The sequence below is a fragment of the Mirounga leonina genome, unplaced genomic scaffold (genome assembly GCF_011800145.1).
Source record: "Mirounga leonina isolate KUSES-001 unplaced genomic scaffold, KU_Mleo_1.0 Mir_53, whole genome shotgun sequence".
Taxonomy (NCBI): Eukaryota; Metazoa; Chordata; class Mammalia; order Carnivora; family Phocidae; genus Mirounga; species Mirounga leonina.
Window position 1 is genome coordinate 57,387,043 of NW_023270807.1, and position 16,878 is coordinate 57,403,920.

Sequence of the window (16,878 nt, forward strand, 5' to 3'; positions counted from 1 at the left end):
TGACAGAATTTAAAAAAAAATTTCAAATGGGTGAAAAGCATCTGAAAAATTTTTATTCTCTGTATCTTTCGGTGATAACCATCTGCTACCATTTAAATTATAAAGCTGAAAGAACAATCTAAAGCTATAAAAAAAACAGCTCTACATCTGTCCTAATGATATGTTAAGATATACTAAATAATCAAATATATATTAAGTGACTGAAAAAACAAGCAAGTGATACTGAAAAGCACTTGAAACAAGTTAATGATAAAATATGTACAGCATGACTATTATCATATCATGAACTATCCTTTTGTCCATTAGTCTGAAATGGCTCCCCACAACTCCAAAGATACCTTACTTTGATGCAATGTAGATGGAGCATAGACACTGTTGTATGAGTCACTTCTGGTATTTTTTAGCTGAGTATTTTATTTGTAATAGTGTAAGGTAAAATGACCCTACTTTACTAATAAAATTCTTTATAGACAAGTAATGCAATACATTAAAGACCAAGGCTGACATAACAACACATGATTCCATCTTATTTTCTTTTATGAAGAGGTCAATAAGGCGTTTGGATCTTCTTTTAAACCTATTTCTTCTACAGAGAAAAAGGTGTCATTAAACAGAATATTAAATTCATAAATTCTGAGCAAAGTACAATATTCTTTCACAATATTATAAAAGTCTAAAATAAGCACCCTAATAGTGTAAATGGTACATAGTAATACTATAAACAAACTTTTAAAAGCATTATAAAGAATTTCATAAATGCCACATATATATAATTAACATGGTAATTATAAAATATTACAAGTGAAATAGAACACCTCTATTAATAGTTGCTACTAGGAATTATTTTTCAATTGCATAAAATGTATTATTTTAGATGAATATCATATCAAAATGTATATTACTGGTTTAATGAGAGCCTTTTATTATTTCATACCATTCTTCAATCATATCAAAATAACTTTTTGAAACTTAGAACCTTATATATAACTTGTATTCTTAGCCAAGAATACAAAATATACATTGATAATAGCAATGCAAACTATAAGCAACTTTTGGAAGGAGTTTTTTTTTAAGTACATATAGTTAAAGAAATGTGCTTGATTTTGTCTAAAACGTTCAATTTGTAATCCTACAGATTAGGTCCTTTGGAGAAATCCCAAACAAGCATTAAACAATAAATCCACAAAAACGGTTTTAGAAAAGTATTAAAAAAAATATTTACCTTATTTGCACTTTTAACCCCCAGAAATGTCTGTCCAAGAGGAACTGGTCGAAAACGGCCATCAAAGTAGAAAAGTCCAATACAGGGATTAACGTGTAAAAATGTAGCAACATCGAGGTAGTTGGGTAAGGTTGCAGAGAGCCCAAGAATCCTTATCATACTCTGTGTGGATTCCACCTACATGGGTTATATTATTTAATGTATGATGTAAATTCAACCCATTTGGATTTTTACAGAGTTTGAAATAAGTTTTAATAGAGTATGAAACATTTACAATAAAACAAGATCCCCCTCCACCAATATGTAATAACAGCACACAGTCTAAAAGACAGATATTATGAAAGAAAACCGGCCTAAACCTGGCATTAAGAATAATATAAAATAATAAAAAATGTAATTTTAGTAGGTTTCCTGAACTGGAAAATCCTATCAGTTAATGTTTTTCTTTTTTTTTCTAAAAATGTAACAAGGTAAGTGACATACATGGATTAGGTTTTAGTCTTAAGTTTTACAAATTTATAATTTCAGGTGCTAAAAATTAAAAGCATAAAAGTCTAAAATAAGTAAGATAAAATATTTCTAGTGTTTTACAAATTTAAATTTAAAATGCATAACAATTTCATGACAGAAATATTTTAACTATGTGTTACAATACATTCAATGAAAAATTATTTCCAGGGACATTTTAAACATTTTATTTTTTAATTATTTATTTATTGGGGTTTTTTTAGAAGAGGGAGGGGCAGAGGCAAAGGGAGAGAGAATCTTAAGCAGGATCCATGCCCAGTGAGGAGCATGATGCAAGGCTCCATTTCACAACCTGGAGATCATGACCTGAGCCAAAATCAAGAGTCAGACACCTAACTGACTCAGCCACCCAGGTGCTTCTCCATGGACCTTTTAAAAAAATTCTTGAAGACTCATTTATAAAATCAGCATCTTCCTTCCCTAAGTACAGATTGCTTACTTAGTCCATAATTCTTTAGCTATTATGTAGTATTCCTTTTACTATGTCATAGTAACATACAGTTGAGCGTATCAGTAAAGCAGATGAATTTCTGAGAAACAAACACAACTTTATATCATCACAGAGGAAAAGTTTTCAAATTGGCTTAACAAATTATCATTAAGCACTTTATATTAAGATAATTTTATATTAAAACGGGAAGTTTGATTGCATGGAATAACAGCCAAAACTTGGGAAAAATTTACAAACTTCTCAAAAAATGTTTTGAGCCACATTTTTTGTGTTCATTGGTGTAGTGTAATACTCTCATTTTGTTTCTGAGCACTGTTGATAATGCTGATTTAATTTGTTCACCAACTATCTACTAAGCTCTTAATGACAGGCACAGTGCCAAGAGAGCAGGAGCTTAGAGTCTATGTGTAATAATGACAGCAAACATTGTGATGTGTCCTATTAATAGCAGCACTTTCTAAAAACTGTGAGAATAATGGAGAGAGATCACTAATTAAACCCAGGTAAGTCAGGGAAGGCATGCTGAGTACAGGTAATAGTTGCTGGCATTCTAATCTGAGAGAATAACAGACAGGCAGGGAGGCCAGAAAGGACGGTGAATTTAAGGTGCTGCACTTAGAAAGAACTAGTGGTATGAACTGGAGAAGGGAGGTGAGAGAAGATCTGGTTAGAAATACAGAAACGACCATGAAAGAGCTCACATGCCAAGGAGTTTGTCCATTTAACTGCTCATAAGCACTCGGCAGTGTCCAGTTCTCTCTCAATTATGTTTTCAGGTCTAACTCATGATAGTTTATAGCACTGTCATCTTTTTAACTTTCTAAACATTCTGTAAAAAGTCTTCATCATTTCTAATTTTATTTATTCATTGGTTTTCTACTTGTGATTAGACTTGTGAGGTTTCTTTATTTTACTTAGGTTTTTTTTTTTAAAACTATTTTACTTTAAAAAAAAATTCTTTTGTGTTCCTATTTCATAATTAATTTTATTTTTTCAGCTTCATTATTTTTTCCATTTGTTTTTGTTAGAATCGTCTATTTAAAACAGTCTAACAATTAACATTTAATAATTAACTTATTTATGGTCCCTCCATTCCTATTTCATTTTAGAGTATAATTCTTACTCTGAATTATAATTCTGAGTATATAAGAATATATACTTTGCTCTCCCTTCCTTCCATCATCACTTAACTGACCTCTAAGTGGCAGGAGATTTATCTTTCAATTGGTTAAGTTTTCAATCTTCATTTTAGCAGATATAAAAGTATAGAACGTATGTATGTATGTACGTGTGCATATATATGCATATACGTCTATATAGATGAGTATATATAATTTTATCATATAAAAGTTATTTCTAAATTTCTATTGTATTCTATAAAGAATAATCTGTTCAATTTCTGCTTTGAGAAAATGTCCCATGGAGATGTGAGATTTATCTATTCATAATATATACAGTTCTACATGTTTGATCACTTTACCATATTAATTTCATTATTCAAATTCTCTACATTAGCAATACAGGATGTTAGTATTTGCCAAAAGAAAGAATCATTTTAATCACATGCAAACTTCCCATTTTGAATTAGGATACAAAATGTTCCTAAGGGGAATAACTTATATCATTAGCATGATACTGTAAAGGACCATTCACACCTAAGCCCTAGGGGTTCTGCAGAAATACTGGGTGGCATTCTGCAGCCCCATGTCCCTACAACAGTCCTTCTGTCTGTGTTCTCATATCTCTTCTGCTTTCATATTTTGTATACTTCACTTCTAAATAAAAGTCCGATTTAGAAAATGGTTTCTTACCTGAAAAACAGTTTGAAAACCTCTGATGATTTTAAAAAGTGCACATGACTTAGAATGAATTTGGCAAGCTAATCAACCCATGAGAGGATGCATATAAAAAGATTTCTAACCTTAACAAAAGGTTATACAACATTATTATTTTTTTAAATCTAGGAATATATGTCATTCTCACTTTCTTGTTATCATAAGTAAAATAAAGGGGTTCACGGAAAGACATCTGGATAAATATTTTAATTATTTCTTCAGTTTCCTGTTTCTTTCTTTGGTCAAAACCTGCTTGCATTATGCTGGTATCCTCAAGTTTACTGCACCTAAGCGAGCAATTCCCAATGACAGATTTCTCCTTGCATACTGTAATACAATGCACATACAGGTTGGGAAAATCCAAATGCCGGGGTATACTCCCTGACACAAATGTTTCTTATAAGCATAAGAGAAATTGTGGCCCTGTAACTTCCAAACTCTTTCTGTAAGTTTAGAGATGAGTTTAGAGGTTATATCTGGGCCTATTTGAGGACTGAATAAAATACTACCTATGAGATATATGTAGCTCCTTAGAGGATTCTTACCACTTTTGTAAAAGAATAAGAACTACAACTTGTAAATCAACCTTCCTTTCAAATTAAAGGTATTTATCTGGATATAAAAACAACCTCCCTGGCAAAAAACCCTAAACTGAGTTTATCGTGTACTGAATCAACATAAACATTTGTCTGGCAGAGTTACAGAATGGTTAAAGAAACAGAGCCATTTGCTCCATTAAACTTATAAATCAACGGATTTGTAAACATTATAAAAAATGTACAAATTAGCTAAATTTATAGAAGAAAAAAATAAGAAAATAAAAAATAAGAAAATAAAGAAGATAAATAAGTGAATTTTCAAAATATGGTTTTGAATTTAATTCAAAAAATTTTACCTTTAGATGATATTATCCAGAAAACAACTCAATAAGCCTTGGAAATCATATTTTGTTAAATTAGTTTTCATTCACTTATTTTTAGCGAGTATTTTATAAATCTGCTTTCACAAAGAAAAAGGGGACAAAGTATGTTCCAATTTGATATTCATTATTACTAGAAAGGATTCAAGAATAAAATAAATAACAACAGTCAGAAAAGGGAGTAAACAAACAAAGAAACAAAATACTCCTTACAGAGGAGCAAGGATAGTATTTTAAGTAAGGTCAGAGAGGATTTTGCCATTTCATTAGTCAGTCAACAGATTTCAATTTTGTACCTAAATGCATTTTGGAGTGGGGGCAGGGGGGCACCAGGAAATAGCAATAAACATAACAGTGTGCAATAAACATAACAGGGTCTTTACAATCAAAGAGCTGACATTTTTGTGAGAGAGAAAGACAACCATAAACTCATAAATAAATCAGGCAATTTCAGGTGCCATGAGTAAAACAAAACAGGGTAATGGCATAAAAGGTAGCATGGGAGGGGTCCTACGTTAGTTGGGATAATGAGGAAAAGCCTCACTAAAGAAATATTTGAGAGACAATCAGGGGATAAAAACCTTCAAACAGAAGAAAAAGTAAGTGCAAAGGCAGATTGGAACAAGCTGAGCAGAAAGTAGATGAATGAGAGGAGTGAGTGGACAGAGCTGAGTTTAGAGGTGACCTGAAAATCCTCTCGTGTATGACTCTGTAGGCCATAATTCACAAGCTAGATTCAACAGATACATAGTAGCACTTTCTACACACAATACTGGAAAAACACATGGGAATTTACATTAAATAACTATAGAAACTTTGTAACAATTAAATATATTATTAGGTCACAAAAAACTCAGTAAGTTCCCAAATAAAAAAAGAATATAGGCCACTTTCTCTGATTACAGTGTAACATACCTAGAAGGATAAAACCAAGGAATGGCCAAAAATTTCTATTCATTTGGTGATTAAAATATATCATTATGATCTTATGAGGCTACTATCAACAACTTCATAGCAGGTTTCTGGGGAGGCTGTTGATAAGTTTGCTCAGTCTAAAAGACTCAGTGGGTATAAGCAAAGTAGTCCAATGTGAGTAATATGAATACTTTCAGAATTAGCCATCTATCAACACTGGCTTAGGACCCAAACTTTAGGCAATGGGGATAGAATGAGTAAGACAGAGATCCAAACATACTGAGACTGTTTGCAGAAGCATAAGGAGAGAGGATTAAACATGATAGAGATGGATGAAAATGAAAGTATAAATACATACACAACATCTGATCACAAATTTTCTTTCACTAAAAACATCTTATGAATATGAGCAAAATCCCAAACCAAACCCAACTAAAAACAAAGGAACCCCCTATAGGGGAAACAATGAACATACCTATTACTTAAGAAACCTTGGTATGTTGTGATGAGAATTCTTTACAGTGATTAGAATGATGATTTTAATTACACAATAGTTCTATGTAGTACTGGTGGTGATGTGAAAGGGAATGAAAGTGATTTTTGGTTTTAAAATCATTATTCACAACATAAAAGTTACTGAACATATTTTTAGGGTATTTCCATGTTAAATACATGATGCTCTGCAAACACTGTGGGCATTTTTCTGCTAAAAATCCATTTTAAAACTACTCTATTTTTTATCTAAATGTATAATCCTATTATTCTCAATATATATAATAAGCCTGTATGTGAATGACTTTCTTTTAAATGAGAATAACTTGGAACTTTATGTCCTAAACCAAATCTTGAAGCTCTATAAACTACACATATCCACCTAAAAAGTATTAATTGTTGAAAACTATAAAAATTTTAATATTTTACAGCTTCTTCTGTATCATTAGCCCAAAACTATACAGTAAGTTTTTATGACGTTTGCCCTTAGATAAAATCTAAGTTCAGACAGTTAAGAAGACAACTAATATAGTTCAATGTTGTTCAATACAACAGATTTGGCTTTTCTTACACTTTTTCTCTTCCAAATTCCTCTCAGTCATGCCAAGTGTGTTCTGAATTTGGTCTCTAATACAACCACACAATTTCAGAACCTGAACACAATCCACATTGTATTAGAATAGATTCTAATGGTGCTTCCGTTAGTTACAAATGTTGATGTGCTATATAAAACACTGCCATCTACTGGGAACATCTGGTAATCAAAAGCAACAAATAAAAACAGGAAGTTTGCTTTTTAATAAATGTAGTTATGCTCTTTGTCATAGCATATTAAGAATATAAGAAGAATCACATAGACCCTTCTATCAAGGATATTAAAATCTAGTAAAGGATACAAATGAAGACAGAATTAATTACAGCAAGTTGTGAAATTATAAGGACGACAGTGATAAGTGCTAAAAATGTGCAAAGTAAAGGAGCAGAGAGGGAATACAGAAAAGGTATAATTCATTTTGAATAGCGAACTAGGAAACACTTACTTTTTTTTAAGACTTTATTTATTTATTTGACAGAGAAAGACACAGCGAAAGAGGGAACACAAGAAGAGGGAGTGGGAGAGGGAGTAGCAGGCTTCCTGCTGAGCAGGGAACCCGATGTGGGGCTCCATCCCAGGACCCTGGGATCATGACCTGAGCTGAAGGCAGACGCTTAATGACTGAGCCACCCAGATGTCCTAGGAAACACTTAATAAAAGAAGTGATATTTGGCAGATTCATAAGAATAGCAGGTTTTCAACAGATGAACGTGTGGAGTGATAAAGATATGTAATTTTGCATTTATAACTCTTAATCTCATAACCAATAATATATTCTGCCTCCAGTGAGATGAATTTCATCTCCAGAAAAGAGTCAATGGTACTGGAAAGAAAAAGGGGAAGGAATGGATAGTTTTGTGTGGCTGGAACCTATTATAGCTAAGGAACATGTAGAAGTTAAAATTAGACAAATAGGTCACAGCTCCAATAGTCTCTAATGTCCAGATAAGGAATTTAAACATTTTCTTCAGATAACAAACAGCAAGCCATCAACAGTTGATGGGCATAGTAGTGATGAACCAACCATACAGTTGGAGTTTCATTATATGATGGATATATTATATGTTTAGATGTTATATAATCTATATTATATATAATATATATTCCTGTATCATATATCAAGATATACATTTCTATAATTGTATTACATATGCAATAAACAAATGTATAATATATTTTATATATTTAGTTTATATACATTTAACTTATATAGTTTATAATATTTATATTATATGGAAAATTATAGCTTTTTAAACAAAATATTTATAAATTTATATTGCTTATGTATATATAAAATACATAATATCATGTGTCTGTGTGCATATATACAGAAAGTATTAGCAGCAGGTCTGCAATCTATTTGCTCCTTTAACTGGTGGTACTCAGGAAAGAAAGATGTCCTAGTCAAATCCCGTTTCAACTTGCTAATGACAGACCTCCTGGTAAATGTACTAATGATATTCATTTGACCTTATCTTCATAAAGCTTTTAGCTGATGGATGTGGTCTCTTTAGGTAGCTCAATGTAAATAATCCTAGAATGTATGGATTCCTATGGCATGGCTCCCTGAAAAACATCACTGAGTTATATAGGTATCACGTTATAAAATAAAAACATTATATGATTAAAATAGCTCTTTTTTGTAAGTGATGCCCTGCATGTTTCTTTTTGAGAATTCCTATGTAAAATCTGGGCCAGAGCCAACCCAAAATGGCAAGAAAGGACCTGGAAAGCAGTGATGGCAGTTCCAGGCTTCTCCGTGCTTCACCTGTGTCTCACAACTACCTGTATCCTTGAAATTCTTAAGTTGGATATTAGCTAAAATCTCTGATTTTTGTCATTTTGAATATTTCAACCCTTTGTGTTTTATGTATATGTGTTTATGTTCCTATGTGTACATGTATTTTTAAGTTATATGGTAAAATATGAACATGTCCCAAACAACCATCGAATTCCATCTCTATTATCAAAACACCTTTATAGTTTGTAGAATATCCTTCCGTGAATATGCATCCCACTCTACCCAAACCTAAAATCTAAATGTAAGCAAGAACTCTGTTAACTATATCGATAGCACCTAGAACTATGTGGTTGGCATATGTTCACTAAATGAATGGATGAAAATATAATATATTGCACATTTTTTCTTTACATAAACGGGATTGTGCTATATATAGAGGACAACTTCCTTTTTTAATGAGAATATAACATATCTTTTAAGTCCAGTTCATACAGCTCTACCTCCTTCTTTTTAAAGGCTGCAATGTAGCATTTTATGGTATGAATATAATTTGTTAAACCATTTCATCTTTTGTTAGACATCAGGCTTGCTTCTAACATATTTTGCATTAACAAGAAAACTACAGTGAACACTGTTATTATTATATCTATGTGTTTGTGCTATTATTTCCATACATTAGAACCCTAGAAATAAAAACACAGGGTTGATTTTAGTGAGTGCTTTCAAATTACATTCTTTTTTCACTTTTGCCAATCTGATAAAACGCTCACGTCCTCTTAAGCATCTTTCTATAATGCTCAGTATGTTTATTTCTACCGTGAAATGCTTCTCTAAATTTTTAAAGACGTTTTATTTCTTATTAATCATAATAACTATTAAATATAAAAGACATCTATTTTATGTGCTAAAAATAACCTGTTATTCTGTCTTATATTTTAACTTTTTAGAGCCATCTTTACTGGGTAGAAGTTTTTAATATTTAGAATCCAAATGTACCACATGTTCCCTTTAGAACCTTTGGAGTTTTGCATTTTGCTTAGAGAAGCTCTAAAAAATGCTCTCTTACGTCTTCTTTAATGTACTGAGAGTTTCGTTTGATACAGCTAAATTATTAACCATCTAGAATTTTATGGTGGATTTACCAGATGAAAACACACTATTTTAAAGCATTTTAAAATGCAATATTAACTTCCTAAAATTTTGCACTCCATCTTTTATATTAAATTCCCATACCTAGACCTGGATCAGAGCTGTTTAGCATATGAAATATAAAAGAAATGATATCTAACTAATGATTGGGGTGAGGGAGAGTGTTAAGGAAGAAGAAAAACTTGAGTGTGACTCCCAGGATTTGGGCTTGAGAACCAAATGGACTGTTATGCCATATATAAGTACACAGTGAAGACGGCGGAGTTTCTGACATGTTTAACAAAAGATGTCTATGGGATATCAACATAGAAACGTACAACTGCATCTGGATATGCCTAGAAGTCAGGGGGTAAGATTTGAACTATACAGATTTAGGTAACACAGGCAAATAAGTGTTTATTTCCCAGAGGTATATATTCAGAATGAAAAAGGATGGCAAGTGACAGAGACTTGGAGAATGTAAACATTTCAAGGATGAGAAAAGGAGATAGCAAGGGAGCCTGTAAGAGCAGCTAAGTAGGTGGGGAAAAAAAATCATGTGAAGAAAACCAGAGCAAGGTGACATCATGGAACAAAAAGGAATAAAAGTTTCAAGACTGAGAAAATGATAAATTATATCAAATATCACAAATGAGTAGTATTAAAAAGTAAAAAAAAAAAAAAAGATTTGGTTTGAGGACTGTCTTTTTGATTTGATAAATGGCAATCCTGGTAAAAACATTTTATTACCTATGTTGGAACAATAACCAGTCTGCAATGGTTGGAAGTCAAAAGAGAAATAGTGAATACAGATTAATATTTGCAGAAGACAAGTGGTAAAAAGAGCTTTATTAGTCAGAAGTTGTTGGAGAGGGACAGGTTTAAGGGAGGTTTTTTGGTAAAAAGGAGGACTTCGCAGTTCTTTCAAACTGAAGAGACAATACCCACTGAGAGGGAGAAGTTAAAAGACACACAGGAAAGAAAAGGGATAATGGAGGGAATGAAAGGAATGGGGTCCAAGGCAAGTGGAGACCGGGCCTCTAACCGAAGAACAAGGGATGGAATGATGAATACAGATATGGGGAGGGGTTTGAGGTTTCTTTCTGGGTGGGGAGAAGGGCAACGGATGGGAACTGAGGGAATTCAAGAATGAAGGACTCTTATTTCCATTCAGTAAAAATACTGTCCTGTAAGAATGAGGCATGAAGGGTAGGGAAGAATGTGGGAGGAGTCTGGTGAGCTTGGAAATGACTCACTTTAGGGAAACAGAAGAAAAGCAGCTTAGAAGTTCTGGTAGGTAAGGTAGGTAGATAAGTCTGGAGTCTATGAATGTAAAGTGACTCTGCTTATCACTGTGTGATCTTTTCTGCAGAGGCATATACATGGTTCAGTTGATTGATGGTTGGAATTTTGCCAGGTAGTCAGGGGTAAGTAAATTAAGGTCACTGACAAAAGAAAAATCGGTCATAGAGTCTTGGCTATTTCAGAAAGAAAACAAAAACAGGAGAATATGGATCAAAGACAGTAAGAGATGGAAAGTGAAGGAATTAGAGTTCTTGACTAGGTTGAAAAACTAGTTTTCATCTATTTTCTACACATGGACAATCTACCAACAAATGTCATTTTAATACTCATGGGTATTCTAAGACACTTTATCTTTTTACTTAATGAAAAGAAGGGCTGGCAGAAAATAATCACGATACATTGGTAAATTCACCAATTTTTGTTTGGACTATTTATGAATAGCCACAAAGCTCTGAAACTAGAGACAGCGTATACATGTCTTTTAAAAAAAAAAAATGATTAAGACTATGCACACAAGGTGATTATATTTTATTTTATCTAGTATATCAGAAAAATTATAAATCATGTTCAGATTTTTTCAGGGGGTAGAAGTTAAGTGCAGACAGGAGAGAAGTGGAGGAAATCACTAATATTTGCCTATGTTCTATTATATCTTAATACCGCTTAGTCAATTATTAGACTTGGCTTTGCAACAATGGCTTAAAAGTTTTCCTGTATTTACTTTCGTTAATTTATAGACACTTCAATAAAATAAGATTTGGAAGGAAGGAAGAAAGAGAACTTTCAATATGAAAACAAAATACCTAAAACTTTCTCCACACTAAAATTAACTTTATTCCCATGAATAATACATATTAATATTTTTGAATGCTATTTTTAAGCTTAAAAACTTAATCGTCCCTCCAAAATAAGCTTAAAAATAACTTCCTCTTACCTGCCGTAAAGTACGTGCCACTATGCTTTCTAATACTGGTCCTCTATCTTCATGCAGCAAATGAACTTCATCAAGAATAAGGAGCTTCACAATTTGGGAAAGAGCTACATCTCCGACACTCTTTCTTGTCACTACATCCCATTTTTCTGGGGTGGTCACAAGCATCTATAAGATAAGACAAATTAAAAAAAAAAAGAAAAAGTCACATAGGTAATATAAATTTCAAATGTGTCATTCAAAAAGAAATATGATTGGCAACGATTATACAGATCAAATAAAAAGTGTTTAAAATATCCTGGAATGATATATAATTCACTGTAGACACTGTCACTTCAAGAGTAATATTTCATTTCGTTTAGCTTCACTTAAGTTGTGATGTTAAGTCATTATTTAAAACTCAATGATGATAGTCTGTCAAAAAATTGTAGTGAAGTGTACAAAATACTATCTTTTTTGAAAAGTGTCTTATGATGTAAAAAAACAAATGATTCTGGGGTGCCTGGGTGGCTTAGTTGGTTAAATACCTGCCTTTGGATCAGGTCATGATCCCAGAGTCCTGGGACTGAACCCCGCTTTGGGCTCCCTGCTCAGTGGGGAGTCTGCTTGCCCCTTTCCCCCTGCCCCTCCCCCGCCCCTGCTCATGTGCTATCAGATAAATAAAATCTTAAAAAAAAATAAAACAAAATAAAAACAAATGATTCTATCTTTTAAACTGCATACATTGATAATGGTCTTTATTTGAAAAGGGACAACAAAGTAAACCAAGTGTTAAAAGGCAATAAAAAAGAAATCAAGAATCCACTCTAGGAATGATCACCTGTTTATACCTATCCAAATGTGAAGGAAACTTTACTAATGACACAGTTTTCAAAAAATTGCCCTTTGATATCAACTAGTATATGCACTCTTTAATACCCAAAACTAATACATATAATACAGCCTAACTGGCACATAATGGCAACCCAAGGACTGAGTCACTGGAGATTCTAGGGTGTGTAGAGCAGAAGGTAAGCCTGAGGCATTTATGTGAACTTCACAGTAGCAGACCATTTAACGTGAAACTGTAATGATAATTCTCTTTGCTTTTCACATATTAAATTGTTTGTGTCCTCTAAAATCATCCTGTTGCAGAGAAAAAGATGACAAGTTTAATATACCTTCTACTATAGTAACACTACATTAGGAAATAAACCAGTATGTGGATAATTCAAAGAATACTAGATAACAAATCAAAAGCAAGGCCTCTCATGGCCAGTATATCAGGATTAGAGACTGATGATAGTCACAACTGAACTGTGCTTTGAAGGGGTTAACTGAGATGAGAGTCAGATTGCTCTCTCAACATTTTTGTTATTTCACGTCTGATTAAGTCACCTATGGGGACAATAATAATCTTATTTTTTTTTTAGATTGGTACAAGTTATATATAAATTCTTAAAAATCCAGAGTCTAAATTTGTCAATATGACCTGTTGCATTATTAGAGCTACCAATGCTATCATTATGAAATGGACTGTATCAATGACAACACTTAGAAGCTGTACTTGAACAGAAATTAACTGACAAACTATAATGAATCAGATTAAGGAATTCATATCTAAAATATGAAATACTATAAATCCAAAGCTACTTAGTTGAAAGTTGCTAAAGCTAAACGGCAATGTTGAGATCACATCAAATTTTATAGAAAAGATATGCTGCTGGAATTAAGTATAAACAGATGTATAATAAATTGAGATCTAAAATGGGTAAAAATATTCACTGAATTAAAATCTCTTGGAACAAATTTAAATTGAATTTCTACTTTGAATAATGACAAATTTAAAATAATCCAAGATGTATTAATATAAATACACCCAGCAATTACTTACTAACAACCCTTTTCATTAAAAATCCTGGAAGGATGCTGATCTGTTTTCAAAACAATTCTCCTACACTGTACATTTAATATCAAAATTTAAATAAGTAAGCTTATTAAGTCACAAATGTTAGGAATGACACAGGCACACTTTTAAATAATAAATACAAAGCTTGGTTACCTACCTCACCATGAACTTAGACTATTAGGCTAATACTGTCTTATAATTAACTTTCAGAGATGACAATGTGGCAACAAATTGTAAAATCAAATTTTTCAGATATCAGAAAGCTATACCAAGGAAACCTTAAAAATCTATTTTAGCATTTTATTATACTTTACTTTCAGCATAATGAGAAAAGGCTTCATTTTTTTTTTTTTTTTTTTTTTTTTTTAATTCATGAGAGACAGAGCGAGAGAGAAAGGCAGAGGGAGAAACAGGCTCCCAAGGAGCAGGGAGCCCGATGCGGGACTCGATCCCAGGACCCTGAGATCATGACCTGAGCCGAAGGCAGACGCTTAACCATCTGAGCCACCCAGGCGCCCAAAGGCTTCATTTATATTACTAATTCATCACTTCAGTACCCTGAACTTAAAATGGCTAGAACATAAAGTGTCACATTTGCTTAATGAATTGGAACTCATGCAAGACATTTCCATCTGCTCTTATATTGGGGCATGGGTTAACTGTCAACATTTTTACTGTCAGCTTAAATTTCTCTCAATATATGTACTTATTCCCTCAGAAATACAAAAATCATTACTTGAAACTGTTCTTATTTCATCCTGTCCACTGGGGAAATGGCATAGTTGTGATGCTATATACTACCACTGGATCAAAAATTTGGTGTATTTAGTGTTTTTTTTTTTTTAAAGATTTTATTTATTTATTTTTTTTATTTATTTGACAGAGAGAGACACAGCGAGAGAGGGAACACAAGCAAGGGGAGTGGGAGAGGGAGAAGCAGGCTCCCTGTCGAGCAGGGAGCCCAATGTGGGCTCGATCCCAGGACCCTGGGATCATGACCTGAGCCAAAGGCAGACGCTCAACGACTGAGCCACCCAGGCGCCCCTGGTGTATTTAGTTTTAAAATGCTCATCCATTTGACAGAAATACCAAATGACCTAAGACCTGCCAGAACCAATTCATCTGGTAAATTCACTTAAAAAACATTAATAATAATAATAATAATAATAATAATAATAATAATAGTAACATTATATAGTGATAATAAATAATAATAGTAATATTATTATTTCACCTTTTAAAACACTATGACCTAAGGGAAGTCACTTCATCTCTTCTTCCTTTTATTTTTATGTTTATTTTCCAGCTTTGAGATATTGAGATTTAGGTTGTTTATCGGAGATTTTTCTTTATTCTTGAGGTAGACCTGTATTGCTATAGACTTCCCTCTTAGATCCACTTCTGCTGCATCTCAAAGATTTTGGACCATTGTTTTCATTTGTTTCCATGTAATTTCTGATTTCTTCTCTGATTTCTTGGTTGACCCATTCATTATTTAGTAGCAAGTTATTTAACTCCCACGTATTTGTGTTCTTTCCAGATCTTTTCTTCTGGTTGATTTCTGTTTACACAGTGTTGTGGTTTGAAAATATGCATGGTATGACTGATTTTTTTGAATTTGTTGAGTTTTGTTTTGTGGCTTAATATGTGATCTATTCTGGAGAATGTTCCATGTGTACTTGAAAAGTGTATATTCTGATTTAGGATGGAATGTTCTGAATATGTATGTTAAGTCCACCTGGTCCAGTGTGTCTTTCAAAGCCACTGTTTCCTTGTTCATTTTCTGTTTAGATGATCTGTCCATCGATGTAAGTGGGATGTTAAAATCCCCTACTATTATTGTATTACTATTGATTACTTCATGTTTGTTATTAACTGTTTTATGTATTTGGGTGATCCCATGTTGGGTGCATAAATATTTACAATTGTTATATCCTCTCGTTTGGTTGTCCCTTTTATTCTTATAGTGTCCTTCTTTGTCTCTTGTTACAGTCATTGTTTTAAAGTCTCTTTTGTCCAATGTAAGTGTTGCTATTCCAGCTTTCTTCTGATATCCATTTGCATGATAAATGTTTCTCTATCCTCTTACTTTCAATCTGCAAGTGTCTTTCACAGTCTGAAATGAGTCTCTTGTAGGCAGCAATAAATGGGTCTTATTTCTTTATCAACTCTGTCACCCTATGGCTTTTGATGGGAGCATTCAGTCTGTTTACATTCAAAGTAATATTGATAGATATGTATTTATTGTCATTTTATTACTTGTTTTATGGCTATTTCCACTATCAAGTGAATTTTTAAAATATGTCTTTCGATTAATGAAATATGGTACACTTAGTTGAAAATGGTAGGGATCTATTAATTAAACTAAAGAGGAATATTCAAGAATGCTTGCTTAATACATCTTCTTGGGCGAAAATAGTATTCTGGAATTGTTAAAATCACATTCTAATGTTATAGATGTAGACCAGCCAATAGTTCGCAAGATTTAGGAATTCTATCTTCCTTCCTTTTTAAAATACTCAACCAACAAGTTTATAAATTACATAAATGTTTTAATATAAAGAATAAAGTTAAAATGTCACACGGTTTAGATTCAATAAACATACATATAATTACAGTTATACTAACCTCTGCTATACAAATGTCAGCTCTGATTGATGGCAAGAGCCCTCATAATGGAATCTGACAGCCTGCAAATTATACCTGCCCCTGGGGACACTACAACAACCAGTTAGTTCCAACTATTTCCTTTTCTACATTTTTATGTTCCTTCCTCTCCCATCAATTCACATGCATGAGTACCTGCTCACACATGTAAAACACAAAGTCTTCTGAAGTATCTAGCTTTATTTATTTATGTCAAGGACCACAGCTTTCAATTATAAGATAAAAATATAGAAATTAATTGGATAATCTTCAAGTAGAGAT

The 16,878-nt window shown here is 32.7% G+C and overlaps 1 protein-coding gene across 1 annotated transcript in view; it reads right to left on the reverse strand.

Annotated features, from left to right (window-relative positions):
- ASCC3 (activating signal cointegrator 1 complex subunit 3) overlaps positions 1-16,878 on the reverse strand; it is a 354,273-nt gene that overhangs the window by 211,169 nt on the left and 126,226 nt on the right. Inside the window, exons 11-12 of the mRNA XM_034991607.1 lie at positions 12,066-12,230; positions 1,223-1,399 (exon numbers count right to left, since the gene is read on the reverse strand). Coding sequence (XP_034847498.1) covers positions 1,223-1,399; positions 12,066-12,230 — 342 coding nt within the window. The remainder of the gene's footprint in view (positions 1-1,222; positions 1,400-12,065; positions 12,231-16,878) is intronic.